This window comes from Aulostomus chinensis, chromosome 11 (assembly GCF_037954235.1).
Source record: "Aulostomus chinensis isolate RoL2024-O1b breed Wild chromosome 11, RoL_Achi_v1.0, whole genome shotgun sequence".
In the NCBI taxonomy this organism is placed as follows: domain Eukaryota; kingdom Metazoa; phylum Chordata; class Actinopteri; order Syngnathiformes; family Aulostomidae; genus Aulostomus; species Aulostomus chinensis.
In genome coordinates this window covers 11,742,846-11,770,389 of record NC_141330.1, presented here as the reverse complement: position 1 = coordinate 11,770,389, position 27,544 = coordinate 11,742,846, and the positions used below count along the sequence as shown (strand labels likewise).

Sequence of the window (27,544 nt, the reverse complement as noted above, 5' to 3'; positions counted from 1 at the left end):
ATAGGCATTTATATATTGGATATATATTGGTTTACGTTAATGCATATAGTGTATCAAATTATGTTGGTTTACATTTTTTGTTAAATGTTAATCTTGATATTAACTTGTGTTCATTTTTCCTGTGTAAACTTTTTTTTTTCAGGGAATTACTGGTCATACAGGCCATTTGCAACCCACTGTAAAAACACATTATGGCACTTAGCCTTTTCTTAAGTCTTTTCCTGTCTTGTTTTTTCCTGCTCTTTTACATTTTTTAAACCACACGTCTGATTTTTGCAACTTTAACACTCAAGGAAATTCTGTAATGAGAACTTAACACTTTCCCATCTGTCATTCTGATAATGAAACAGTATTATCACTCACTGGAATTTCCTACTTCCTCTAACCTCTGCAGAGGACAAGCGTGCTCGTCTGTAGACATAACTGGGGGTTTAAATACCGTTAAGTCTTTTTTCAAAAATGTACGCAACGAACCACAACTAAACACAGAAGAAAAACCAAATCTTTATTTTGGTCTTATCATTAAACTGAAAAGAGACACACCTACATATGCCAACACAGTCATACAATTATTCATTTATATTAAAAAGAACATGTGATTATCTGCACAAAGATAAAAAAAAAATACACTGAAGCATACAATACGTGGTTGTTATTGTGTTTCATCTTATTTAACATCAATTTATGTAAGAGACATAATCTTCATTATAACCTTTCTTCCAGTGGAATGGCAGGCTGTCTCATCTAGGGGTATTTGGAACCCGCACTCTTCCTGCTAATAAAGAAGATCATTCTTTAATATCATCTTGCTTTTCAGATAACTCGCAATTACGCAGTCCAACAACAATTTTCAATCAGTCAAAAAGAATTTAAGAATTTAATTGTGGGTTGTCTTTTTTGTTTGTTGTTGTTTTATTTTGTTAAATATATTTCAGCTTCACATCTGTAGCTAATAGAAATTTCAAACCAGTTTCAACCATGTGAGTTTTAAATTGATGTAACCCTCACCTGTGTCATTCCTCCTGTAGTAAATCAGCCCAGCACTGAAAAAGACCAGTCCTAAGAGCAGCCCAGTTGTTCCCAGGGCGATCTTATTCCTCACAGACTCTGACTCTGAAATCACATTCAACACTACATTAGAAAAACATACTCTTCATGAATACCTGTTAAATATTTTAATGTACTTGATTTCAACCTGCTGTATGACAGGCTGCATGTTAAAACATCATAATCTTATTTCAATGCAATGGTGGTCGATCCATTGGTATTTTTACTCCTCCGATTTACAGATTAAGGTTCACCATCTGTCTGCTTGTCTCATTCAGGATTATTTTGAGGAAATTTCTTCATATTTAGCACAAACATTCAAAGATGAAGGCCACTGTGTCCTCATGTCTACCATTCTCATGAATGTGTTATCTTTGGAATGTCTTAGGGGAATTTCTTTGAATCAGGCACAAACTTCTGAAGTGATGGTGCCTAGATGCAGTCTGATATTTGAATGAGTGTAGCGGCAGCTGCTCAAAAAATACTTAAAAGAGGCAAGTTTGGATGGGGACACACGGATTTGGTGTTATTTTCAAAGCAGGCAATCAGAAACTTAGAGGAGTCTCCTCATCAAATGATACATTAAAAGTAAAAACAGAGCTAAGTACTGGCTTGGCCAGTTGCTGAAGGCAAACAACCACCGGTAATTCTAGTTCTAAGTAATAAAATAAAATAAGAGTGATTTTCTTTTCAAGTTAACTTTTAAGATAAATCTGTGTATCTTCATTCCTCCAATCACTCGCTTCATGTTCACATACCCCAGTCATAAATCTTGGGCTCCGTGAGGCTACAATGCTCCACCACACAGCTGACTCTGTCTGTCAGTGTGGGTGTGTAGTGAAGGTGAGTGTGGATCTGGTAGAGCCAGTTTCCTCTGGGCAGCACGTCAGAAGATGTCACATTAGATGTCACCTCTTTTCCGTTTATCTGCCACGTCACATTGATGTGCTTGGGATAAAAGTTGTACACGCTGCATATGAGTGTCTTTGAACGTCCGCGTATTGCCTCCTCTGACCTCAGTCTAACGTAGGGCTCAACTGGGGGAGAACACCATAGAAAATAAATGTTTAATGTACAATGAAATTACCTATAATTAATCTGCTTCTGAGTTTGAACAGTGGTTATCAGTACCTCTTGCTTTTGAAAGGGCGTCATAAACCTGTGGGATGGAGCTTTTGCAGGTCTCTGTGTTCTTTAAAGCTGATTTCAAAAGCGCTGGGTTTTTGTTGAGGTCATCAATAACTTTCTGTAAACTCTCTATGTAGGAGACATATTTCCCCAAAGTGCTGTTGTATTGGCATAAAAGCACCTTGTTGAAGTAGATCTGCTCCAGGTAAACAGCATCATGTCCGTCGCTGGATGCAAACTGGCAACGAAGCAACCCGTGACCATAGAGGGCGTCTATAGCACAAAGACAACAAGTAGCAGCAGCTGTTCTGTTTAGCGCCTAATAATTAAAGTTACAAAAATAATGATGGAGTCTATTGCAGCTTACAAGGGAGAGGCAGGTGACCAGTCCATGGCAGGGCCAACACATATGGACTGACCATTCGCTCTCACAGCCACACCAGTCAATTTTAGAGTATCCAATTAGTGGGAGGAAGCCGGAAGCCTGAGAACCCACGCAGACACAGGCAGAACATTCAAACTCCACACAGAAGGATCCCGTGCACGGGTGCGGACCCAGAACCTTCTTGCTGAGAGGCGACAGTGCTGACCACCGTGCCCCCGCATGAATTAAAACACCCGTCAGTTAAAAATAATCAACAGATTGTTCATTCAGTCATACTATAGTTATTGTAAATTGCAGCCCTAAAATATCTCGTGTCTTAGGCAAACACAGCACAAAGAACTGTGGAACTGTGAACGGCAATAAACATTTGAACTCAACTTACCTGCTTTGGACGATAGAAGACAGAGCAGTGACAGCACAATACGCATGTTGACCTTGAAACTAAATATCAAATCGAAAGTTAAGTGGTGCGCTGTTTACTTGATGCGCACAGCAGAAGAAAGAACAGGCGTGGCGACGACAGGGCGACACTGTTTGCGTGTGTGTGCCTTCCCTTTTTTGTCGATTGTAACCATGTTGTTCCCTATAACTCGTACTACACCGAGGAATTCATGTACTATCGGCAGATTTCATGCTTCATATATGCTTCTTGGTATGTTCTGCCAACTTGTAGTGACACACTCACACTCTTTCACTTTTATTCTGTCCAAATTGATGGGAATTTAAAAAAAAAAGAAGTTTATCATTTCATCAGAATCAGATCAGAATAAGAATCAGAATCAGAAAAAGCGTTATTGTCAAGTACAATTTTACCCATATGAGGAATTTGTTGTGGTGTTTTTGTTGCGTGGCAAGTGTGTGCGTGTGTGTGTGTGTGTGTGGGGGGGGGGGTCTGGGCCTTATTAATAAGGCTGGCAGTAATGAGGCATGAGGTTTTGGACCTGATGGACCACAGCCTCCCGCCAGAGGGACGTGGCTCAAAGACATTGTCACCAGGGTGGGGGGGGGGGGGGGGGTCAGTCACTATCTTTCCTGCACTTCTCAGGGTCATGGGGGTGTACAGGTCGACGTCGTCGTCATCCTCCGCTTTATCTGGTGGGTCCGGGTCGCGGGGGCAGCAGTCTCAGCAAGGAAGCCCAGACTGCCCTCTCCCCAGCCACTTCAACCAGCTCTTCCGGGAGGATCCCGAGGCGTTCCCAGGCCAGCCGAAAGATATAATCCCTCCAGCGTGTCCTGGGTCGGCCTCGGGGCCTCCTCCCGGTTGGGCATGCCTGGAAAACCTCCCGAGGGAGGCGTCCAGGAGGCATCCTCACCAGATGCCCGAACCACCTCAACTGGCTCCTCTTGACATGGAGGAGCAGCGGCTCTACTCTGAGTCCCTCCCGAATGAGTGAGCTTCTCACCCTATCTCTAAGGGAGAGCCCAGCCACCCTGCGGAGGAAACTCATTTCGGCCGCTTGTATTCACGATCTTGCCCTTTCGGTCATTACCCAAAGCTCATGACCATAGGTGAGGGTTGGAACGTAGATTGACCGGTAAATCGAGAGCCTCGCCTTTTGGCTAAGCTCCCTCTTCACCACAACAGACTGGTTTAGCACCTGCATCACTGCGGACGCCACCCCAATCCGCCTGTCAATCTCCCGCTCCATCTTACCCTCACTCGTGAACAAGACCCCGAGATACTTAAACTCCTCCACCTGAGGTAAGACCTCCCCCCCGACCCGGAGTGGGCAAACCACCCTTTTCCGGCTGAGGACCATGGCCTCAGACTTGGAGGTGCTGATTCTCATCCCAGCCGCTTCACATTCGGCTGCAAACTGTACAGGTCATCTAATTCATCTCATGTCATCCAAATAAGTTGTTTCAAATGAAGGAAATCAGAGGTCAGGCACCTTTATGTGAAGTCATATTTATTGGTTTGTTACAGAAAAAAAACTGATTACTGATAAGTTACTGGTTGGTCAGTGAGTGATTTATCCGAATCACTCTACATTTTTAAGTATTTGCCAATACGAGTATTGTGCAAGTTTATTTAGGTTAAATAGATGTCAAAAAAACAGTCACAAGTATCACGATTCCTACATTCTTATCTTGTATCTCCTGGCAACAGTTGCAATAGCACCTCAATAAAGAAACTATCAGAAACATTTATTTCAAATTTTCAAAGTTGAATGTTCTCATAATATAGTAGTGCTATATAATTAAGTACAGGCTTTGGTGGCAACTGATCAAAATGTAGAAAAAATGCTCCATTATGAAGACTTTGAGAACATATCCAGAGAACACAGCTATACACTTCACTAAAAATATTTAGAGAACTCGATAATTAGAGAACATAACAAGGGAACACAACTATATAGCTTCTCAAAAATGGCTACACTGAGATGTTGACCAATGCCTGCTGGTTAGCTAACTTCCATGTGCAAAACCACCTTATTAAAATTCCAGATTTCTTTAAACTTTGAACATAAGTCACCATTTTCATTTCCTGTAGTGTAACAAATACAAATTTGGATAAAGAGTAAGCATTTTTTTAAACAGTATGACTGGCTGGTTTGTTCTTTTGATTGCAGAAATGAACTTCCATAATTTTGCATTCAATATGAAAGACCAAAATGCATCTTTAAATAACATATATATATATATATATATATATATATATATATATAATATATTTAATTTCACATTCTGTTAAATATAAGAGCTGCATTACATGTCCCATTTATAAATATTCTATTCAAAGATGTACTAATAGTACTACTAATCGTGAGCTTTCATGAGTGAGTCCGAGATACAATCATGCTTGAGTTGTACTTCTCTCTAAACAAAATCAATGATTACAGGTTAACAATAAATCATAAAAAAAATAACGCAGATTTGTGTGTCATCCAAAATTACGCCACCACCCTTGAATTTTTTTTTTTTTAATCATTCATTGTTATCAAATTCATGTGCAGAATCCAACTACAACTGAAAAAAATCAGATTCTGGTGTGTTTCTTAGCAGCTAAAAATATACCAGTCGCAAACCCCAAAGATCCTACAGTCAGGCTCACTCCACAGAAAACGTCTGCACCGATACTGGGATGACTGGTGTCAACTTCTGCGGAGGAAGTAAGACAATATCAATTACTACATATACAAAAAATAACCACAATTTGTGTCACAGAGCATACGTTAATACAGTTGTTGCCTCTCTAACCACTGCATCTTTCACCATTTTTGTCTGTACTGTAATTTTCACTAAATCCAACAAAACATTAAATATTTCTTTCAACATGGTTCAGACAGGATCTTTATCCTTTCCAGACGGTGAGGTCACGAACATCCTGTGGACGCCATATTTGATAATTGATTTTTTTCTTTTCCTTTTCCTATGTATTTGGGCAGATTTGCTTCATATTTTCTTCACCTTTCCAACAAGGTTGGGGCTTTTTTTTTTTTTGTAAAAATAATCATCTTACAATAATCATCATTACCTGTGAAATTTAAACTAACATTCTATATTTGCATGCTATCCAGAAACTAGGGGATTTGTCAATAGCTTGAGGATTATTATGTTGCTTTCAGCGGACACTCCGGTAGTTATTGGCAAATGACCACATCTAATATTCATTAAATGTTTTAATGGGATCAAACAATCACCGAAGGTCTTTGTATCCGGGACGTCCAGGGCTCCGTGCTCCACGGTGCAGGTGTAAATGTCCCCCTCCTCTGGTGTGAAGGTCAGGGTTGAGAGCTGGCGGAAAGTCTGATCACTATTGAGATAATATTGACTATGTGACACCCCCTCCAACAACAAATGCCCATTTTTGGTCCAGCTAATTTCAGTGATTGGTGGGTAGAAACTATCCAAAAAGCAGATGAGGCTGTTTTCAACACCCAGCTGAAGTTCTTCTGAAGAGTAGAGCATTGTCTCAGGGGGTTCTTTGGAGGGTCAAACGATTAAAAAGAAGAAGAAAAACCCATTAATAACAGCACAACATGGGATGACGTTTAAAGGGTCAAAACGGCACGAATCCTTTACCTGTTGCTTGGGGAGGATTTCCTTCCTCTCCCTTTAAGAAGGTAATGACAGCCAACCCCGTGATCTTGGCTTTCTCTGCATTTCTGTAAAAATGTTCACTGCTGTATATTTCACTTATGTTAAAAGTGAAAAAACTGGGACAAGTGAATACAATCTCGTGTCTGACGAAATCCACATGCAGCACCTCCTCAAAATCTAAGTTCCACTGGACCCGGACCGTGCCATTGTCAAAACAGCCCACCAAGTAGGTCCAATCATGGGGAGCTGATAAACAATTAATAGATAAAATATTGGTTAAAAAAAATCTGACAAATCTCACCAACCAACAGAAATTCTGTGCTGAAAAGAATAATCCATATCAGAATGACTATGGATGACTATTAATCTTACTACGGGATTATCAGACAAATGAATTAAGAACGTAACATACTTACATTGCGAAAAGGCGAAGAAGACGTTGAGCGTCAGATTTATAAGAATGGAGAGCTTCATGTCCGGGCTGCAGGTCCTCCTCGTCGGAGACAGTATGTCCTCATAAAGAAATAGAATTAATAGAGTCACATGGGTGGCTCACATGCAAAACAAAGGCCCGTCGTGTCACTAAATACTTCAGTGTAACAGAGAACTTTATTCCGTGTGCGATCTAACACGGTGTTTTAACAGGAACTGTTGTTTTGCAGGATGTGACGACGATAACAAATTTTACTTTCGTTTTTAGTCCACTTGCAGAGTTCTTTGAATTTTTTAAACTATTTTTTTCTAATCAGCACTGTGGTGTTTTTGCCAACAAAATCACATAAACTACAAAAAAATCCATTTCGTACTTCGTTTTGTAAATTGAAACAAAAAACAAACAGTCTTAAAGGTTTCAATGTGGTCTGCCTGGGGTAATAATAATAATAATAATAATAATAATAATAATGAAAACGATTATTCATAACAATAAATAATGAAAAATAAGGACAGTCACTGTTTTTTGTTTTTTTTAGGTTTCAAAAAGAAATGCAGAGACAGTAGTATACAGACTGAAGGGATTCCAACGACCCATGCATTTGTTTTTGTGCAGTTTGAGTTACAGCCCTCCAAGCATAAACGTTTTGATGACTCCGAACCCTCGTAGCCTTCGAGAAACCTGCAGATGGCGCTGCAGGTTGGCGAATGTCAGGCGATGCTTCGTATGGAAGAAGCCGCCTGTTGGTGCTGTTCTGGGGCATGTGGTGTCAGAGCATGGGGCTGTCTTCCTCTCTGACCCGTCGAGCGAAAAAAAAAAAAAAAACGACCGAGCGGCAAAGGGGCTGGGGATGCACAACGGGACAGAGGAAACACAGCTATAAATCAGGAATGCTGATGCTGCTAAACATGGAGTGTCGCCTCCTTTATGGAATAAACCGAGTGTACGCTGATGTGGTCGGTCAGTGAGTTTGTTGAAGCAAAAGATTTGGCTGCTACTTCGTTTTTTGTCGTTGATATTCACATCTGCAATGATGCGGTCTGTGGACGGCAGCAGGACCGCTGTGATTGTACTCTTCCTTGCTGGCTTCCTCGTCTCCAAAGCTGTCACCAAAACACTACCGGAGGACTCAGCCACCGAAGGTACACATGCATTAAACATCTTTACTCGCTTGTCCCGTCCCAGAAAACGAGTGTTCGGTGGCTAACGGTGCTGCTAGCCTGCTCGGATGCTGATGTGACCTGAAGTTAGCTAGCAAGATGTTAGCCGCTTAGCTGGTGGCACACACCGAGCACCAAAACTTCCATGTCTTGTTTGTCATGGCCAGCATGGTTTTTGTGTGTATGTTTCACTTGTTTTCACTTAAATACATTTACATCAGTGATTTAAAATGTCTGCCCCCGTTGTTTCCCAATATAACGACCAAAAATGCTGTTTCTGTCCAGAATGATTAGTGGAGAAGTGACTCCAGCTGCCTGGGTTTAGTCATATTTTAGTAACAAAAGAAACCCTTTCTCTATCTTTGTGTGGGACAAAGATGTTATACATCTCTGACTGTTTAAAAAAATAGATTAAACTTTGCTCTGTGATAAACTTCTGTAAAACTGCAGCTCATCATCAACTTTATATAGATATTTTGACCTATATGTCGTCAGGAAATAGTTAATTTGCAATGCATTACTAAGCCTGAACAAAGCAGCAAAGTTTTCTTTGCAAACTTTTGCTGGGAGTAAATTGGGAGGGTTTTGCTGAAAATTAACCATTACGTGGAATTGTTACTGTCATGTACTTAACTTTACCACATTCAGACCTGTAGAGCTTTGTTGCAGCAAAGATAGAGCGATGCATGAGTCAAAGTAATCTGGCTTCATCTACTTTTAAAGTTACCCTCAAAGTTGTGCTGTCATAATGGATGAAAGCAGTGCCACATGTGTTTTATCTCTTTCACATACAGCCTGCGCTTGCTTACATTTCTTGTCTGGTCTATATTTGGTCCTCTCGCTGATGTAAACTGTGTCGAAGTGTTGTAACTGTTGCTCAGTGTAGGGTCTGAGAAATGTAACGCTGTAATTACTATATTTTTCAACCGATCAGTTATTTCTTTGATGAAATCACCAGAACAAATTTTTCCTGCTTTTATAATTCAAAACGCTGTGGTTCTTTGAGATCTGTGCCTCTCTCCCATCTCTGTTTTCTCATTCTCAGTTGTTCACCTCAGACTGACCTTCGATCATCCCTTGGTAGAGGGATTTTACTCGGTCTGTCCAGCCAGAGCCAGACAGACAATCTGCCTGCTGATATAGATCTCAGTCACATTACCACAGCCCATAATAGGCATGAGCGGCGTGGCATTACATCTCCAACAGACAAACATTCGCTGAAGCTGGATAGGGACTGCCTGGCAGTTGTTGAATCAAATCATATTGTCACCAGCTAGCTAAACCACATTTCAATCACAAAACACTGGTGTGAGTGCCAAAGGCAGCCCACTTTTAAAGATGAAACTCAGGAGTCCTTTTGCATTCGTGGGGATTAGCAACCCCACTCTGTATCAGACTAGTTAAAGAACCCATGCAGATTATACAATATATACTGTGTAAGATTGAAGAAATGTAAAGTGAAACAAGACTATTTATTCTCCAGCCTGAGATTAGAGACCAAACGATGTTACCTCATTGCTGTGTCCCCTGCTGAGTTAATGGGATTAACCATTGCTCTCTCGTCTTCCTTTTAATCCAGATGAGGGGAAAATAGCAGGCCCACTATTGGTTGTTGCTTCCTCTGCTTGTAATGCCAGTAACTCAACAGATTTCTCTTTTCACCTGTGTGTTTCATGCTTAAACATTATTATTTGCCATTTTCCCCCCACTTGTCAATGATGCATTCTTAAGCTCATTGCCCTTTTGTGTATTCATTTTCCATTGTTAACATTTGACGTCATATTTCTGGTCAGATTGAAATTCAGGTGGAAAACTGGTTGCTTATTACGTCTAGAATTACAGCCTGTTGGTCCATCTGACCAACTTGAATCTTAAAATGGATTTATGTGGTTATCAAATGATGAAGAGATTGGAAAACAAGTTAGGCTGCTCCATAGAAATCCATCAACAGTGTCATCCATTCTGTGTTTAATCCAGAGTGTTGAGTTGTATAAATGTAAAATTCCTGCTCTTAACTGGCTCTATTAAAGGGGAAAGTAGTAGTGGCGGCAAACAAAGGGCTTGATTTGAATGCAGACTAATGGCATAATGGTTAATTTTTGGTTATGTTTAGGCTCAGGGAGAGATCTTGGGTTTTGGTTCAAGTAAGAACTTTTGTTAAGGCTCTTTCTATTAAGGGTAAAATGTTTTGCATTAAAATTAAAATGGCAACAACCTTACATGACCTGTGATTAAAATGGTCTTGGGTATCCTTGGCAACAATCCTGTACGAGGGGACCGTAACATAGTTAAGCGTCATATTATTATATCAGAGATATTAGATTAAACAAACAGAGAATGGTGGGAATGGAGGACAGCATGACGCAGCATGACTCGCTGCTGTATGCAGCGCTGATGCTCACTGCTCCACTGCTGAATATGGGGAAATGGGCTGAAGTACTTTAAACCAGACACTAGACCTCTAACTGTCAAGCATGATTGACTCTTCAGCCGACAGCCTCAGTGACCACACTGAACGGATGGTGTATGACGCAGGAGGACGTAGCTGAACTGTTAGTGGGATACACGTAAGAACATGGAAGAAATGACAAACAAAGCCACAACAAGTCAGCGCATAAACACGTACTGTGTATAATTTAGAGTGTAAGTACATGAAAATGAATATTAAATGGACAAATCTGCTGTGATTATATGAAGCGTTCATTTGTAGAAGCTGATATGTGCCATCCTTAAAAAATAAAGAAAAGACCTGACTCTCATGAGTTATTCTTAACACAATAGCACATTCAATCTGAACCCTAAGTATGTTTTGCTACACACAAAAGCTTTTATTGTCCGTTGTCACGGCTTTGCCAAGTTCACATTATACAACAGAAACTGTCAGTGGTATTGTGAAAGTTGCATTTGTGAATCTGATACCTTGGAGCAGGATCACAGTGACACTGCAAGGGGCTGTGCGCATGTTTGCTGGTTGCGGTGGATTTATTAGGAACAAAAACCTGGACCTGTTTTTGGTTCCAGTAAGTAATCCATGTTAGATATCACACAGCTCAAAAGAATCCATCATACTTTGTTTGTTTTGGATATTTCAAACAGCTCAATTATGAAGAAATCTTGTTAATGTTTGGGCTTTTAAAGGTTCCAGTGTGTTATATTTAGAGTAATTCTGTCAGGGGCGTAGTGTGATCATTAGTGTCCAACTGTCTGTCAGCAGTATAAGTCAGGTTGGGGAAGGATTTTGATTAAATCTGGTAAGTGATATATTTTAAGTTGAGGAGAAATGGATTTGATTTTTGGAAGTGATCCGTATCTGATCACATCATATTGCTCTGGTGGCTTCCAAGCAGTTGCTCAGTCATTGTTTGTTGATGGTGGAAACAATAAAGCGGCTATCATCCAGTTTGACCGATTCTTGCTGCTACTTTACATCAACATGGCAACTATCAGACAGCAGGTCCTGATATCACTGACCATTTTTTACACATAAAAGTTCCACTGTTATTGTCCTGATATAACGAGGCGTGATCTTAACTGGCTAAAAATGAATCCTCACATAAATGGACATTTATCTGCGTTCCTCTTTTTAAATCTAACGGTAAAATATACTACATATTATGAGCATGAGATTAGCTTCTTCTGATTTAGTGTAAACAAGCAAAGCGGTCCAATGTGTAAGTCTTCCTAACATAAAGAGTTATTGCCAATGAGCAGTAAACACTAGCGTAGCTGCTTCCTTTCTCCGCTTATTGGAAGACCACCAAACCTCCCTCACACTCAGTAGTGATCAGTCATACCAGGTTTTTCTAGTATTTCTGTGTGATGGTGCAGAATGCTTCTTCTACCTTTTTAAGGCCTAAGTAAAACTTAGAATACGTCCATTCAAGCTGTGGTGGACACTGCCATCTACATTTTCTCCTCACGGATCCGTTTCTCTTTGCTCATATACAAACACACAACCACCCTGCTGCTTTGGCTGCTGTTGTGTGAGATAATTGGTGTAAGATGGCAGCGCTGGTCAGGAAGAATTCTCTTTGATGCCCTTATTCTCCACTCATAGGTAGAGAAGAAGTGAGCACAGGTTTATGATAAATTCTCGCAAACCATCTTCTCTCCCGTGTGTGTGAGCAGAGAGGAGACTCCTAGCTTGTTTAACAATGATGTCATCTCACTGCTGAGTTATTGGATGAGGACTGGGAGGGGACTATTGCATTTGTGTGTTTGCATGTCAGTCTGTGTGCTCCCAGGGGAGTTTTTTTTTTTTTTTTTTTTTTTAAGTGAACACAGCTGGGACCCCTAATAACAGATCATTGGGAGTGGAGCAGGAAGTGAGGTCATGACTTCACCAACACACACACACACACACACACACACACACACACACACACACACACACACACACACACACACACACACACACAGACCATATCTTCATGCAGTGTGGAGTTTCTGAGGAGGGGAAATCCAGCTTTCTTTCTAATCCTCCACCGTGACAGTACAAATGTAATAAAGGAAGGAATGGAGAGCAGCTCTGGAGACAATTGTCTCACAAAACCTCTCAGTAAGATGTATTTAGACTGAGATTGACACCTTGCTCTGCCAAATGTCCCCATGGATAAAGCACCATATAACTTCCATCTCTGCAAAGGTATTATTTGCTGCACTGCTTTGTTTTACGCGGAGCTTGCACTCAGGCTGAACTTGTAGTTGCTGGTTCCTGGCTGACCGCAGGATCTTTGAATGGGGGAGGGGGGGATTTGTCTTACGCTAGTTATGTTATGTATGTGTTTTAGCGCGTGTCACTGAAAGTGGGGTTAAAAGAAACCCTCATGCAAAAAATGTATGAGAGCATTGGGGGAGGGAGGCGTCTTTAGGACAAGGGAGAGAAAAACCCTTTCAGCCTTAATTGAAAGGTCATCACGGGTCAGCCAGCAACCAATGATCAAACAGGGCCCATGTTGTCATGTGTCCAAGCCAAGACTTTCCAAATGCATTCAGAGTGGGATTGTGTACATGGGAGTAAGTCATGTTTGACTATATTTGCTCTTCAGTTTGTGAATCCAAACCTAATAATGACTGAGTTCCCTAGTTTTCAGATCTATAGTAATTACTGCACGCTAATGAATAGATCCAATAGAATTACATATGGCTTTTGCTATCTGGTTATGACCACTTTAAACAGTTGGGTGGTGGTTTATTTTCCCTTTGTACTGCGGTATTGGTCCTAGATCACGGTTATGGGAGAAATGTAGGGAAATTTTAAATATTCAATGAAAACAATCCACCTCACTGTCAGACATTTCCACTGGTTCCCAGCAATCAAAGACGGGTTGCCTCAAAACTTGAAAACCTGCAGATTTAACTACGGCTCCTCAATACCTTTATAAAGGTATTTTCTGAATTTAAGGTCATCCAATATCTGAAAGTAGTATTTTTAATTGTAGTGCGTATATTTGTTGTGGTGCCTAGTTAAACGGGAGTAGGTCCACTTTCCAACAGGACATATGTTTCTTAACATTGTTTTACCAATCATAAAACTTACAAATGGGGCGCAGTCCATTGAAGGGTTGCGTGGTTGTAAAAATTTGAATCACAAATTTTCTCCCTCCTGATTCTATCCTTATTTTTTCAAGAAAAACACTTATTGCTCTCTTTATTTAAAGGCTCCAGAGATGTTTTCTGTTTAGACGTGGCTCAGATGGTGGTGGTGATGCGTAGAGGAAGCGGAGAGAGCGACTTAATATCATTTAGAAGTGTGATTACATAGATGTGTAATAAAAATCGCAGTTGTTTTTAACAGTTAATCATGCAGCCCTGGTCCATTTCATTTACTTACTCAGGCCTTTGTGTTCCCGAAGGAACATAAACCCTCAAAATCATCACGTAATTGCTTTTATCATTAATAAAAGTGCTTGATGAGATTTCACATGGGATTGTTAGACGGAGGTCTGTTGATGCATGAATGTGCCAGGGTTGTGTGCCGTGCAGTCGGAAACTGTTGATGACAGGACTCTGGATCTTTATTCTGTACATTGTTGTGTGAGGAGTCATCAGGCCTCAGTCACACATTCTACTGCGCCTCAGACTTCAGCCCGCCACTTTGACCAAGACGTTCTTATGTCACACTTTGTAGGTTTTATTGTGCTAATCTGTATGAGTCTTTTGTGTCCTTTATTTCTATCAGAGAGAGTGTCTATATATACAGTTGTTTTTCCTCTGCCGTTCAAGCCTTCTTTGAGAGAGGGAAATGGTCCATTGTTTTTTTTTTGGGGGGGGGGGGGTGCCGTTGGCAGGCATCCAGGAAATGGTGAGACGGCCATCCCGTTATGTTTATACGGGATGTGGAATGCCGTCTGTGGATTGGAGGCAAAGTACCTGGCACTGAAACAAATCCGACTTGAAGAAATGACTGTGTTTAACGCAACTGTAAATAGCTCTGTTGTGTTTCATGTCTGTAAATTACTACCTGTCATTGTTTTCTTGCATTTTTATGCAGTTTCTTTTAACCTCTTCACACAAATACACGCACATCTTAGCAAGCACTCTGTTTGTTCACAGAGGTGACTCTGAAGGTTCACCTGAGCGATGCCAGTACCCACCAGCCCTTGGGAGGGGCGGCCGTACAACTCTTCTCCAACCACACTTTGATAACCACAGAAACCTCATTGGCTGATGGTAACACCTACCTGCGCTTCCCCTTCCGCCTTGGGACCCTACTGGTCATCACTGCAACTAAACAAGGATATGTGCCAAACTCTGTTCCCTGGACACCCTCCAGAGTGCCTGGTAGGATTGATGTATATATGTATTTATTTGTGTGTTTGTACTGTAACTATTTTTTGGCCAAATGTATCATGAAAGTTTTCTTTTGTATCATGAGTGTTTGTTTAAGTAATGTGTTTGCAGGTTGATTTCCTCCTGTGCTGCCAGGTTGATCTGTGTGCGTATGAGAGTTAGTGCCAGGTGTGTGAGCTAATGAGTGGCCTGCTCCATTTCTAATTTATTACAATAGATGCCAAAACTCAGCAAGGGGGCTGAATTAGCTTCCCTTTCTCACACACACACACACACACACACACACACACACACACACACACACACACACACACACACACACACACACACTCTTGCACATTGCACACACACTCACACATTGCAAAGCTCCCAAGAGGCTGCACCACAGCGTGTGAGAGTAATAGTACTTTGTGGTGGTGGGTGGGAGGTGGGGGGGACTGGCCGGGTTATTAAGAGCCAACGGAACGGCGGCCAATTGGATTATCACGCTTACCAGTTCTGAACAATAGAGGAGTGAAAGGAAGGAAGGAAGAGGAGAAAAGTGTAGTTTGCTGGGTCAGACTTCTGTCCTGTGCTGCCGAGTGGAAGCAGGACTATTAAAAATGCATCGAGCTTGCTTAATGACCTGTCCTGTCTGATGGTAATCAGTCAGTCGTCAGGTAGACTGCAGTTTGTTTCCCTTTTTGATTTCCAATTAAATCTGTCAGTCAATGCAATGCATTCATGCTCACTTTGGTTTTATTTTTGTTCCAGTGTTTACATCCATCAGTCTCAATCTTCTACCAGAGAGAGCAGCTACTCTGATGGTGTATGACGATGCTGTGGAGATTGTTTCAGACCTTCAAGGTAATTTTTATTCCCCGTGCCAAGAAGGTTATGTTTTCACCTGCATCTCTTCCCATTTGTCAGCCACTTTATGCAAAAAGTGCTATAGTGAGTCAATGAATCTTGATGGAGTGGTGGGGGAATGAGCCGAAGAAAAACCTGTACAATGATGGTGTTGAGCTGAATCCCAAGACAGAAATACCAGTTATTTTCCTTTTCTCACTGTAAGATAGATTGTTCAAAGGATGCAGTGGGGGAACAGCACAAACAGTGTGGGAGAATCAATTTAATAGTTGAAATCTTTTTGTTAAACTTGATCTGGCCAGGAACTTCAAACACAGTTTTTGTCAACTCTCCACAGTCTCTCGTAAATACTGTAGCTGTGGTCATTGTGTAATAATCCAGAGTTCAAGAAGTGTATCTCAGCTGAATCCCGGTCTCAGTTTAAAAAAACTAAGCAGTTAGCATCACCATGGCAAAATTCAACTGCAGTTGGAACCACCCCCTCCTAATATTAGAAAGAATAATTCTGCTTTTATTTACATTTAAGAATAATCTATATTGGAATAGAAAGGTGTGATTACTGCAAGGATCCGTATCAAACAAAGATGTTTTCCATAAAGGTTGTTGAATAAGATTTGCGGGCTGCATTTTTTTCTGCAGCAGCGTAACACCTAATTTAGAATGGTAACATGTATTTTGGTTACAAAAGATATTCTTACTTTAATAGCCTATGCATATCTCACATTTTAACCAGATTCATCACAATTTTTGACAACCATATGAAACACAGAATTTCACACATTTGATAAAAATGAGACTATAATCTCGAATCTTTAATAAGCAATATTCATTACCCTCACTGCGACATTCATGGGCCTACTGCCATGGGGGGCAGTTGAATAATAAGAGCTGCCGATCGTGCTCTTTAGACAAACACATGAATCCGTCTCTCTTTGTTAGTCAGCCTCTTTGTTAATGTCTGTGTAATTACATTAGATAAGGATACTCTGAGAATCAATTTTGTGTCTTTGTCTGGGGAGTCTTTTGTATGTCTGTGATGGACAAGGGAATAATAAAAAGTGTCAGCTGTGTTGTTTGACAAGAAAGCTATGCAGACACCCAGAGACATACAGACACCATTTACCCGTAAACGTCCTGAGTGCACACTGCCCACAACACGTGCCCCACTGGAATTTCTGCGCCGTCCGACACGCTCCGATTGTCTCAGTGTTGTGAACATGGGAACCCAAGAGAGTGATAAACCTTGGTGTGTGGAATGAAAGAAGAATGAAAAGGAGGGAAATAGACAGTGTTTCCACATCCGGTGACAAAAACAAGTAACTGGATTTGTCACCCCTCCAAAAAAAAAAAAAAAAACATTGAAAAACCCTGGCATTCCTGTACGCACTGGAAAAGAAAGAAACTCAATTTATTGTGCAAATTTAATTTGGATGTGTCAGTCTTTGGCTCTTACTTGAGGGGTTGTATTAAACATCATTTTAGGGGATTTTTGCATCATTAGACAGATCTATTGGGAACAGAAGGGGTCAAGTCCAAAAAAATCAACGTACTCTGAAGAAGGGAGTACAAACGATCAATATTTATAAGCAAGTTTTGCAAGAAAACAAGCTTAAATATGCTTATAATAGGCAGGCTTGGCAGCACTTGAAATAGACTAGGAGGTTGATACTGTATATGTTGAAAGTGGGGACATGGGTGGAGCATTTGCAGAGAACAGGGGAGAAGGGGGGGATGGGCAAAGCAGTGTCCAACAGAAGGAGGAACAGATGAGGTGAAAGTGGAGGGGAAAAAGACTCAAGGAGTTGAGGAAGGGAACACCCAAAGAGCAGAAAAGGGGGTCAGTTCCTTTCTCAAAAACAAAGCAGAGGACCGACTTATCGGAACATGAAGAGCAGGCTTTAGGCTGAAACATGATATTACAAAGATGCACACACTGCAGACCCAGAGTAATTACCTAAATACATGTAGAATATAACTAGCAAATGCTCATATTCTGCTGGCTCTGTGTGTCACGGCTGAGGAATGTGCACTCGGCACGGTCGAGCCACAATGACATCACTTTGCTGAGTCCGGCAAAAAGCAGTTTTTACTCTTAATAGCATTTTATCTATAACTTTTTGTGAACGTCAAGTAGACCCTGGGCAGGAAGCAGCGATGGGAAGAAATTGTATTGCGTGGCAAAATATTAGAAAGATGCATCTCATTGGCAGAGAGAACAAGCCGAGCAAGGCATTACTTTATCGATCTGGATTCACCTCCATTAAGCTGAATTTATAAAAAGCATTAGGCAATGAAGATGAGTAGAAATTGCTTTGTAAAACATCCTGTACTGGAGCTTAAACTTGACACTGGTGTGGTGACCTATTGAAGTGATTACTTCAATATGTCACATTTCTTTGTATATATGTTGCTGGAGAGTTATTCTCCACTATATTTTCATGTGTACCGACATCAAATTCAATTCAAGACGGGACAGCATGCACTGTAGTGTGTCTTACGGAGTTCAGTTGAAAACACAGTGTGATCAGCTCTGATGTTTTATATATTTGAACATTTGTAACTGCAGGGCAACCCGCACCGGGGCTGAGCTATCAGCTATCACAATGTAAGATTAAAAGAAAAATATTGACACTGGATGTGACATTCTGACGTCTCCATATCTGTCACTCCAAAAGGTGGCAGTGGTCTGTCCAGTGTTCAGTTCCAGCGCAGAGCCCTAAGTCTTCCTTCCAACACATCCTACGCCAACCTGACTGCTCTGCTCACTGTGGCCAGCTCCCCCTCGCACATTCAGCACTTTCCCTATCTGCAGGTCCTCAGCAGCAACGGCACAGGTGAGGACTGTCTTTGAGGAGGGAGGTACTGTAAGCAGTCTGTGCGAGAGATGACTGGGCAGAAGCTGCTGGGGGTGGGGGGTAGAGTAGAGGCAATGGTACATCAGAAAGACCCTGAAGAGGCCCCTCTGTCTGACCTTCTGAAACACAATAACCCATGTGTGCTCTGGTTTAACACAAGTCCTGTGCTGCATGTAGTCCACAGCTGTCTCCCAGTTCAGGGGCTTCATTCTCCAAAGGCTGCATTTGAAAACTGATTGCGTCATAGCCAGCGCAACGATGCTGTCCCATTGGGAAGAACCCTTCAGACATGGGTGACAAACACAGCCTTCTTTAGCTTAATTTGGAGAGTTCATCTGGTGTTTGAAAGCAGCATAGAAAAGTCTAATGTTGGTCCGGTCGTCTCTAATGAGTGATAGAAGTCTCAGAAACTTGAGGCAGAAAGTCTCTGGACCTCAGATCTGATGTGTAATGTAGGGAGCTCAGAGGGCTCACCACCTCCTGCCCTCTCTACATGAACTAACACTGGCTGTGATCAGGCTTCACCCAACTGATTGGATGTTACTACCACATTCCAAGGGCTGTAGCCCATCCAGTCTTTGTAGACTGTGTCCTGTGGAGGATGCAGCCCCTGAATTGGGACACAACTCACATCTCTCTGTCTGTGTGTTGGATACATGGATGTATAATTTTTTCTCCTTCAGCTTCAATACTGAAAGGATCCCCCTCCCCACAGCATGTCCCCTCTCCCTTCAGGCAACATCGGCATACTTGTGCTTTGAAATACTTCCCAATCTTAGGCTCGGTTTTTTTTCACTCTCCGACCGGTTTCCTTCTTTTCTATGTTTCCCTTGTTTTCTTTCCTGTCTGTCTTTCCTCTGACAACTCTCCTTTATCTACGCTGTTTTATGTCTCTCCCCCCCCCCCATTCCTCTGCCCCCTTTCCTGCACACCTTACTCCCTCTGCTTCCTTTCTGCTGCATTTTTGTCTCTGACACTCTCTTGCTTCTCTCACAGGGACAGAGAAGCTGTTTGAGTTGACTCCTGTAGCGGCAATTTCTGTTCACTTATTGGCCAGTGATGGAGTGGAGCTCCAGGTGAATCAGCCAATCACGGTCTCCGTCCCCCTGCTGGCTGACAGTGGCCTGAAGGAAAATGATCACATCCCAGCTTGGAGATTTGACCCGCGTTTGGGTATGTACTGACCGAAACGCTTTCCCCGAAAGCTTTTCTTTCGTCAAAGTTTATACCGATGGATGAATGAATGAATTCATAAAATCGCAAAATTACGTCACGGTAATCTGCAAAAATTATAACACAATTGCTGGTAAATGTCACAAGATTGAACTGTCGATTTATAATCTTCTTAAACTCTTGTTGAAATTAGCCGAACAATGCTGGCGTGTGAAGTCGAGACCCTTGAAATCCTGTCTGGACCCACAGATTTAGTTGACTAGACTCTGTGGATGGAACATCCTGCTCTCTGACACACCCTGCTCTACTTGGACATGCAGGGCTGAGACATGTCTGCTACACAACAACCTTCATGTACATTAGTCTCACATTTCGAGACCTATTGTCTCCCCACAGTACATTTGTGCTGCACCAGTGCCAGAGTGCAGTCTATAAGAACCCATTATAATTATTTAATCTGTTATCCAGAACCGAGACAATCATTTGATCAATCACTCATTCACCTTCTGTTTTAAGTTTGATCGATAAATGATTTGAGACTTAAAAAAAACAAAACCATGTCATAAATTTTTTTTTTAGGGTATTTTGGTGCTGCAAAAAAACCCACTTCTCATCAAAACTCTCTGATGTAACAAAAAAAACTGAAAGTTAACAATGAGCTGAATTTTTCTAAAAGGCTGTGTAGACTCGAGTGGAAGAGCAAAAGTGGGGTTGTAGTTAAGTGCATTTGCCTCTCTAATAGGATATTCGGACCTTTACTGCAATAGGCGTTATGACAAAGGACGGTAGACCTTCATCAGATTGCAATGTCTGGTTTGTGAATTCAGCCTTTTTTTTTAATAAAATTTGATTGTGTGATTAAACAAAGACACTAGTTGAATGTTGTTGAGGCAGTTATCTGGTTTTCAGTTTTATTGTTTATGAAACATCCTGAAAATACATTTAAAAGCCAGAACACTGGCAGAACCGCTGAATGTCAACTTCAGCATTGTCTTCCAACTACATTTTACTCTTCTTTTTTTTTTAACTTTTCATACACTCAATAAGGAAACTGTTAATAATGAAAATAATTTTCAAATTAATGTATAACAACAAATGTTAATTGTAGCCCTACTCTTTGAGGAAATTCCTGTTTTGATGACATTCTCTGAACAGATTGTTGTCAAATGCTAGGTGGACTTGGTGAAGGCTTCTAAGAGGCTATCAGTGGTAAAAATCTAGCCCGTCATTGCTCTTGTGATAGTGTAAAGGATCTCAAGACTTGCTTTTAAAAAGCCCAAAGTATCAACAGCCAGTGCTTATTAAAAAGGGCTTTGATAAAAGCTGAAAGAACACACGCATTTGTAGCCTACACGAAGCCTGTAGCAGCGACTTTTTCCACAACAGACGCCTTCCCTGGACCTCTCTCCAGGCTACAGCTCGTGTTCCCTAGCAACCCACCAAATAAGTAACAAAACAAGAGCTCCTGATTGAGTCTCTTCGCTGAGCGGCTAAGTGTGTGAAATGTTTAAATGTGTGTGGTAACACGTGTTAAAAAAAAGATGAAAAACAGACACGACGAAAGACCATTTAAGATCCTGCTGCCGCCTGTTATTGGCAAACTTGAGGCTGTTAAATGTTCCGTCCTGTTTACACAGACAACACACACGCAGATGCAGACTCAAGAACCAGTTTCTCCTGTATAACTGACATTTTCTGGCATATTGTTAGGTGTTAAGCGAGCATGGGATGGCATGATGTCATGTGCAAACAGATCAAGTTCACATGTTTTGTGTGCGAATGTGTGTGTAATAGATAAACAGACCCACCTTGATCCCACGTGTTCTCAGATCTAAGTAAAGACCACTGACAACATGAACATGGAATTTCTCTATTGCTTTTCGTGTGTGAGGAGCAGTAGTTGTATATCGCTTATATTGACAGTATAACAGAGCTGTTGTCTGACTGTGTGGTTTATTGTGGGGCAGCGTGGGAACAGAGTCATTAAATGTCAAACTGGCCAGCTCCACAGAGAGGACTCCCCTGTGGAAGCAACCGAGCCAGAACCAGGGGGAATCTGGGCAGGGCTGGGCTGGGCTTATGGCCTGGTTATTGGCTCGCTGAGTCACACAGCCTCCCTTATGTCTCTCTGCCTCTGCTCACCTTATCTCTTCTTCCATTCCTCATTGTCCATTCTGGTTTCCTCTCCTTCAAATGCTTTTCTTTCTTTCTACATATTTGTCCATTCCCAATACGAATATCCTCTTTGTCCCTTTTTGTTTCCTTCCTCAGTAAGATCAGCACTGATTCCACGGTCTTTGATGTTGCATAACTGCCTATAAACACAAGAACAGAGTTGCTCTCACCATGCTGTTTCTGACGGGGAATTATAAAGGCACATGCAACTGTTTCCTTTGGGAGCAGATTTTCTGTGACTCTATTAATCAGTGTGTTGTGGTTACGTACCGGCACTGCTGGAGCCGCTTTTGTGCTCAGTGTTGTTCTTTTCATCAAGTATTTCCATGAGTGTGGAGGTTCATCATGGCCCACTGGGTCACCCCTGATTAATCGATGCGAATGCAAATGTTGTGTGTTGTAAATTGAAGGCACAATCCTACATTCACGAGCTGAGAGAAGGAGAAAAACATAGGAATAGATGGCTCTAAAGTTCTAAAACAGATGGCACTGATATTATTATTGAATGAAAACAGTTGTCATAATGTTGGAAAAAAAAAAACAACCTGATATTTCTTGACTGTCCTGATATCCAACACACTGTTAATTCTGAGTAAGAAGATTGTTTGTATGATGTGATGTTGGCCTGTGGGTGGCAAGAATAATAATGCTGATTCCAACATCTCCTGAATGTAAAGTTGTTGTATTGCCTGTTAATTTTTCCTCTTTATAAAATCCGGCCACAGGTGTGCTACCACCTACAATCAGACTGGTTTGTGTACAGTCCTGGGGTGGATTGTAGGATTGAGTCAGAATACTGCTTTAAAGCAGTATGAGGAGAAGTGTGTGGATTAAGAATGAATTGTTGTTGTTGATGTGTGCCACACTCCACCTCTATATGGTCGAGGGTGAGTGTGCCCTTTTGTACTCAAGAATGCAAGCATGCATATTGAGACAAACCTGCTCTCTTGGCATTTGACTACATGGTGCCTCCCTGTGGCTGAGTTAAGTACTGCAACAGTACTTTTCTTCTCTAACTTGAGAGCCAGGATAGATGCGTTTTTATTCATTGAGAATTTAGGTCTCTCACATTGGATAATTATGACATTAGGCAGAGTAGTCTTTGCCTAAATTACCCTGACGACTGAGGTTATGTCTCTGATGCTTTTTGCCTCTTTGGTACTGATATTAAAAACTACCAGGCTGATTTTCAAACAACTTGGTGGAGGTTTGGGACATGAGCCAAAAGAGCACCCATTAACTTTTGTTGCTGATCTGAATCACAGGACAATACACAATATTTCTGTCACTTGTGTTAAGTTTGAGGGTGTTTTTGACAGAGTATTGAGAAGCTAAATCGAAAGACTTTGCATACGCAGTGGGCGAAGGTGTTAAACTGTTCTCGTGATTCAGATTCAGAAAACTTCATTGGCGACAGGCTTCACTTTTTATTCTCCAGTCTCTTCGGATAAACAAAAAGGCCATTTTTTTGTTCCTCTCAGTAGCAACTGAGAAATTAGCATGCACCAAGGCAACTTCTAACTGCAGTTATAATTGGTTCAGAGGAGCTGATGAGGCAGCGGGTCTCTGAAGTCTGTGGTGTTTCCTCAACACTTGACCCACATTTCTGTAAATTTAACTTCTATTTAATTTGTGTTATTGTGTAAACACATTGTTTAATCATGTCTCGCAGTTCATTAGATGGTGATGGTATTCACAAGGATGGAGCCGTGCCGTCAGTGCACATACACAGTCCTGACATATTGAACATTTAGAGACGCTTGACACCTGAAGTTGTCCTTTTTTTTTTTTTTTTGTGGAAACATTATGCAAACCTTAGTTGAGTTCTGTGCTCTTTGACTTTTGGTCGGGTGTTCCTTGAATGCTGAAGGTGACAAGATTTCATCACCTCCAGCTGTAAAATCCAGCTGCAAATGACTGTGTTCACCCAGGTTTTGTGTTCCCATCAGTGTCCAATGGAGCTGCAGCCCATAAACACCTGTGTCTACTGAATCATTTGACCCAGCCCCCCCGCCCCAAACCCTTAACAGATAAGCGGTATAGAAAATGGATGGATGGAAGGATGAATGTTGATTGACAACGTTCCTATTGCAGGAATGAAAGCCAGATGTTAGCAGGTTGGTTGACGAGTGGAAAATGGACTTGACTGGAGGTTTTCCCAACAGAATTAATCAGAGTGAATTAGGGCTTTGCTGCAGGTCATTTTATTTGTCACTTTGTTTGCTACTGTGCTCTGTAAACATGGTTCAAATGTAGAAAAACTATTGCTAAATTCAATTTCACGCTATGATTGTGTGTTTATACAGGCGCCTGGATCAAGAGCAGTTTGGGCCATGTACGAAGGGAGGGCAACCAACTGAGTCTGACCTACATTGCTCCTCAGCTGGGTTACTGGGTTGCAGCCATGTCCCCTCTGCACTCAGGTGATAATCTTAGTCTGCTCCGACACAGATCCTACACCACTTGCGTTTATTATTACAGCATATTATTAAAATCTCTTAACAATTTCTGTCCCGAAACGAGAATATTTAAGAACACAAATCATTATAATAACAACGGACCACTTTTTGGCAGTGAGTGAAAATCCTTTTTCCTAATTTCATCTGGATTTTCTGTTTCTTTTTTCTCCTTCCAACAGGTCCAGTGGTTGCGAAGGACATCAGCACATACCACACTGTCTTTCTGTTGGCCATACTGGGAGGCATGGCTCTCATTCTTCTTTGTCTTCTCTGCCTCCTTTTGTACTATTGCAGGTTTGTGTGACACGCTGATCCTTTTAAGTCTCACAAATTTCCATGGTCATATATTACTTTCTAAGACTATAAGATGCTGCCAGATTTGCCAAATAGAGGCAGCATTTTGACGTCAAAAATATCCAGTAACGTGAAATTAATAAATGGAGAAAACTGTTCTGGCCTTCTATTCTGATGTAAACTTTATCAAAGCAACAGTATCACAACAGTACCAGTGTGTCATCAAATGAAGCTAAATGCACGGAAATAAAAGTAGCAGATCACGTTGAATGTCAGTTGGACACGATGTGTAGAGAATGAGAGTTGTTTCGGCCGCCGTCAGTAATTTGTTGAATTTAAAGAGATCTTTCTGAGCAAACTGTTGCCTCTGTTGTCTCTGCTCTCCAGACGTCGTTGTTTGAAGCCTCGAGCGTCCCACCGCAAGCTAACTCTGTCCTCCGGTCTTGACAGTAGCAAGAGGGACCAGGCCACCTCCATGTCCCACCTCAACCTTATCAGCAATGAGGTCCGTCCGACTCCTGCGCTCAGTCGTATATAACAGAGAGGACACTTCTTTTAACTAACATCAGACCAGTTCAAGCTCCGTGTGTCTGCTGTGGGGGAGAGACAAGGAGAAGCTCTGATGAATTTCTCTGTTTTAAACAATTTGTACTCTCAGAAAAATGCTCAGGTTTTTCTTGGTCTGTTGTAAAACCAATTAAAATGTGATGTTTTTCTTGTGCGTGTTAAGTTGAATTAAATACATGTTTTATCTTCAGGTGCAGCTGGAACTCGTATCTACAGCAACTGAGCCTGACATGACCACACCAATGCTGAAGCCTTCTCAGTATGAGCGTCAAGACAATCAACGTCAGCATGGCCTAATCCATCCCAGCAAACACAGTCGCTTGTCTCTGGCCAACAACAGCCACCATGGCTCCTCTCTGGGCAACCTGACGCCTCGGAGCAGAGACTACCGGCAGTCTGTGGAGACAGTCCAGTTGAAAGCTGCCCTTTCATGTGGAACTGACAGGGGCTACCGTCAATCATACACCTCCGTCTGCTCCTCCAGCAACCATATTTCAGATGGACTGTCATCAGCCAATCACGGTCAGGTGTCAGCAAATCAGCTGAGCAGCATTGGGATGATTGATTGCATCTCCCCTTCCTCTCCTCCCCACTCCCCCTGTAGAGCTGAGGGGGGTGAGTGCAGGGGCCCTGAATACCTTCTGTCGCGGTCTGTTGACCACCTGGAGCGTCCCAGTCCCCCATTACTGTCCCGGCCGGGCCAGCTGCTCTGCTGTGGATCTGTGGACCTGCTGAGCGGAGGAGAAACCTACCCGAGGGTGCGGCCCACACTAGTGATCCCCGCTCACTACATGCGCCTGCCAGGGGAGCATCCACTGTCGGGTCAGGCCCTGCTGCTGCAGACAGACCAGCAGAGTGACTTGGAGACCATTCAGGCTGAACTCAATGCCTCACACCCCCAGCAGCCTCAGGGGCAAACTCCCACAGACTGTGTCCCAGGTCCCAGCAAGCAGGGTGAAGCAGAGAAGCTCGGCCTGTCAGAATCTATGTCCATTCCGACAGCACTCGGGGACTCGGGTCTGGTGGAAATCAACAGTGAAGACACCCTGCTGGCTGAAAAGACTCTAATGGAGCTAAGAGGAGGGAAGCCTCTCCCTCACCCTCGAGCCTGGTTCGTCTCACTGGATGGACGCTCCAATGCACATATCCGACACTCCTACATCGATCTTCAGCGGGCAGGTTGTCACAGCAACTCAGCAGGAGCAGGAAGTCAACACGATAACGGCAGTGGCAGGAGGCATGGCAACGACGCCAGTCTGGACTCTGGTGTGGACCTGAATGAGCCAAGAGTGAGCCGCAGGGGGAGAGAGGCAGAGCAGGAGGAAAGAGACGTTGAGAAACACAGGACAAAGGGCACCTCATCAGCTACGGCCTACACTCAGCTGGTGTATGTGGATGATCTGGACGTGGGAGGCAGTGAGGAGGAGACGCCCAAGTGTGGCCCACAGGACAGCAGATTAGTGCCCATCCTGTCTGACGTGGTGGATGGTCAGGGAGAAGATCAGGTGAAAGAAGATGTGGAGGGGGTTCAGATACAAGAGGAAGCCCCCTCACTCTCTTCCCCCTCCCCTACTTCTCCTCCTGTACCAACACCAGAGGTGGAGACTTTCAGGACTGATCACGCTCTGCTGTCCATCTCTCCTGATGACGATGCAGCACACGAGGACGGAGAGGAGGAGAAGAAGAGCCCTTGGCAGAGAAGAGAGGAGCGACCCCTGCTGGCCTTCAACCTCAAATGAACCACGAGCGACCCCTTATCCACGACTCCTCTCTTCCCAGATCATAATGAGAAGGATATATGCATTTAAACATTGCCCATTTTTCTTTATATAGCACTGAGAATATATTTCAGCACTGGGAATCCCTCCTAGTCCAGAAATGAAGGGACAAATCAGATCCCTCACAAGCTTTCAGATCTTTTTTTTTTTTTTAAATGACCACTGTTGTATTCCTTGACACGCTACTTAAGCAGATCACTTGTCAAGCCTCAAGAAGACACATGGACTTTTGAGTCAAGAATATTTTATGCACAACAAATGTATGCCTTTTTTTTTTTTTTTTAAATACATAAGCCTTGTTAGCAGAAGAGACAGTAGATTGGTGGTTCTCACTAATGACAGACTGCAGGGACCTTTTTTTTCTTGAGCCATATTGGTCTCGGACAACTGACAGTAAAAGCTGGG

General features: G+C 42.2%; 3 protein-coding genes across 6 annotated transcripts; 1 reads left to right on the top strand and 2 right to left on the bottom strand.

The window, feature by feature from the left end:
• Positions 1-484: 484 nt before the first annotated feature.
• Positions 485-3,082, bottom strand: LOC147253357 (H-2 class II histocompatibility antigen, E-D beta chain-like). Of its 3 annotated transcripts, none has more exons than XM_086218501.1 (6): positions 2,943-3,047; positions 2,543-2,659; positions 2,179-2,448; positions 1,806-2,084; positions 1,009-1,113; positions 485-775 (listed from the first exon to the last, which is right to left on the bottom strand). In XM_086218501.1, the coding sequence occupies exons 2-6, from the start codon at positions 2,595-2,597 to the stop codon at positions 741-743; spliced, it is 744 nt and encodes a 247-aa protein (XP_086074627.1). In that variant the 5' UTR covers positions 2,598-2,659; positions 2,943-3,047; the 3' UTR covers positions 485-740. The 3 variants fall into 3 exon arrangements, with proteins under 3 accessions (XP_086074627.1, XP_086074628.1, XP_086074629.1); XM_086218502.1 differs by having other exon boundaries at positions 485-772; XM_086218503.1 differs by lacking the exon at positions 2,543-2,659 and having other exon boundaries at positions 2,943-3,082.
• A 1,313-nt stretch (positions 3,083-4,395) lies between these two features.
• On the bottom strand, positions 4,396-7,264 carry LOC147253356 (RLA class II histocompatibility antigen, DP alpha-1 chain-like). The gene is made up of 4 exons (XM_086217209.1): positions 7,021-7,264; positions 6,587-6,850; positions 6,205-6,486; positions 4,396-5,662 (listed from the first exon to the last, which is right to left on the bottom strand). Exons 1-4 carry the CDS (start codon positions 7,076-7,078, stop codon positions 5,541-5,543), a joined length of 726 nt encoding a protein of 241 aa, XP_086073335.1. The 5' UTR covers positions 7,079-7,264; the 3' UTR covers positions 4,396-5,540.
• Positions 7,265-7,772: 508 nt separating this feature from the next.
• Positions 7,773-27,426, top strand: fam171a1 (family with sequence similarity 171 member A1). Of its 2 annotated transcripts, XM_086218490.1 has the most exons (9): positions 7,773-8,179; positions 14,753-14,980; positions 15,743-15,835; positions 18,514-18,672; positions 19,690-19,866; positions 24,348-24,464; positions 24,680-24,794; positions 25,182-25,299; positions 25,553-27,426. In XM_086218490.1, the coding sequence occupies exons 1-9, from the start codon at positions 8,068-8,070 to the stop codon at positions 27,098-27,100; spliced, it is 2,667 nt and encodes an 888-aa protein (XP_086074616.1). In that variant the 5' UTR covers positions 7,773-8,067; the 3' UTR covers positions 27,101-27,426. The 2 variants fall into 2 exon arrangements, with proteins under 2 accessions (XP_086074616.1, XP_086074617.1); XM_086218491.1 differs by lacking the exons at positions 7,773-8,179; positions 14,753-14,980 and adding an exon at positions 15,028-15,157.
• Positions 27,427-27,544: the final 118 nt, after the last annotated feature.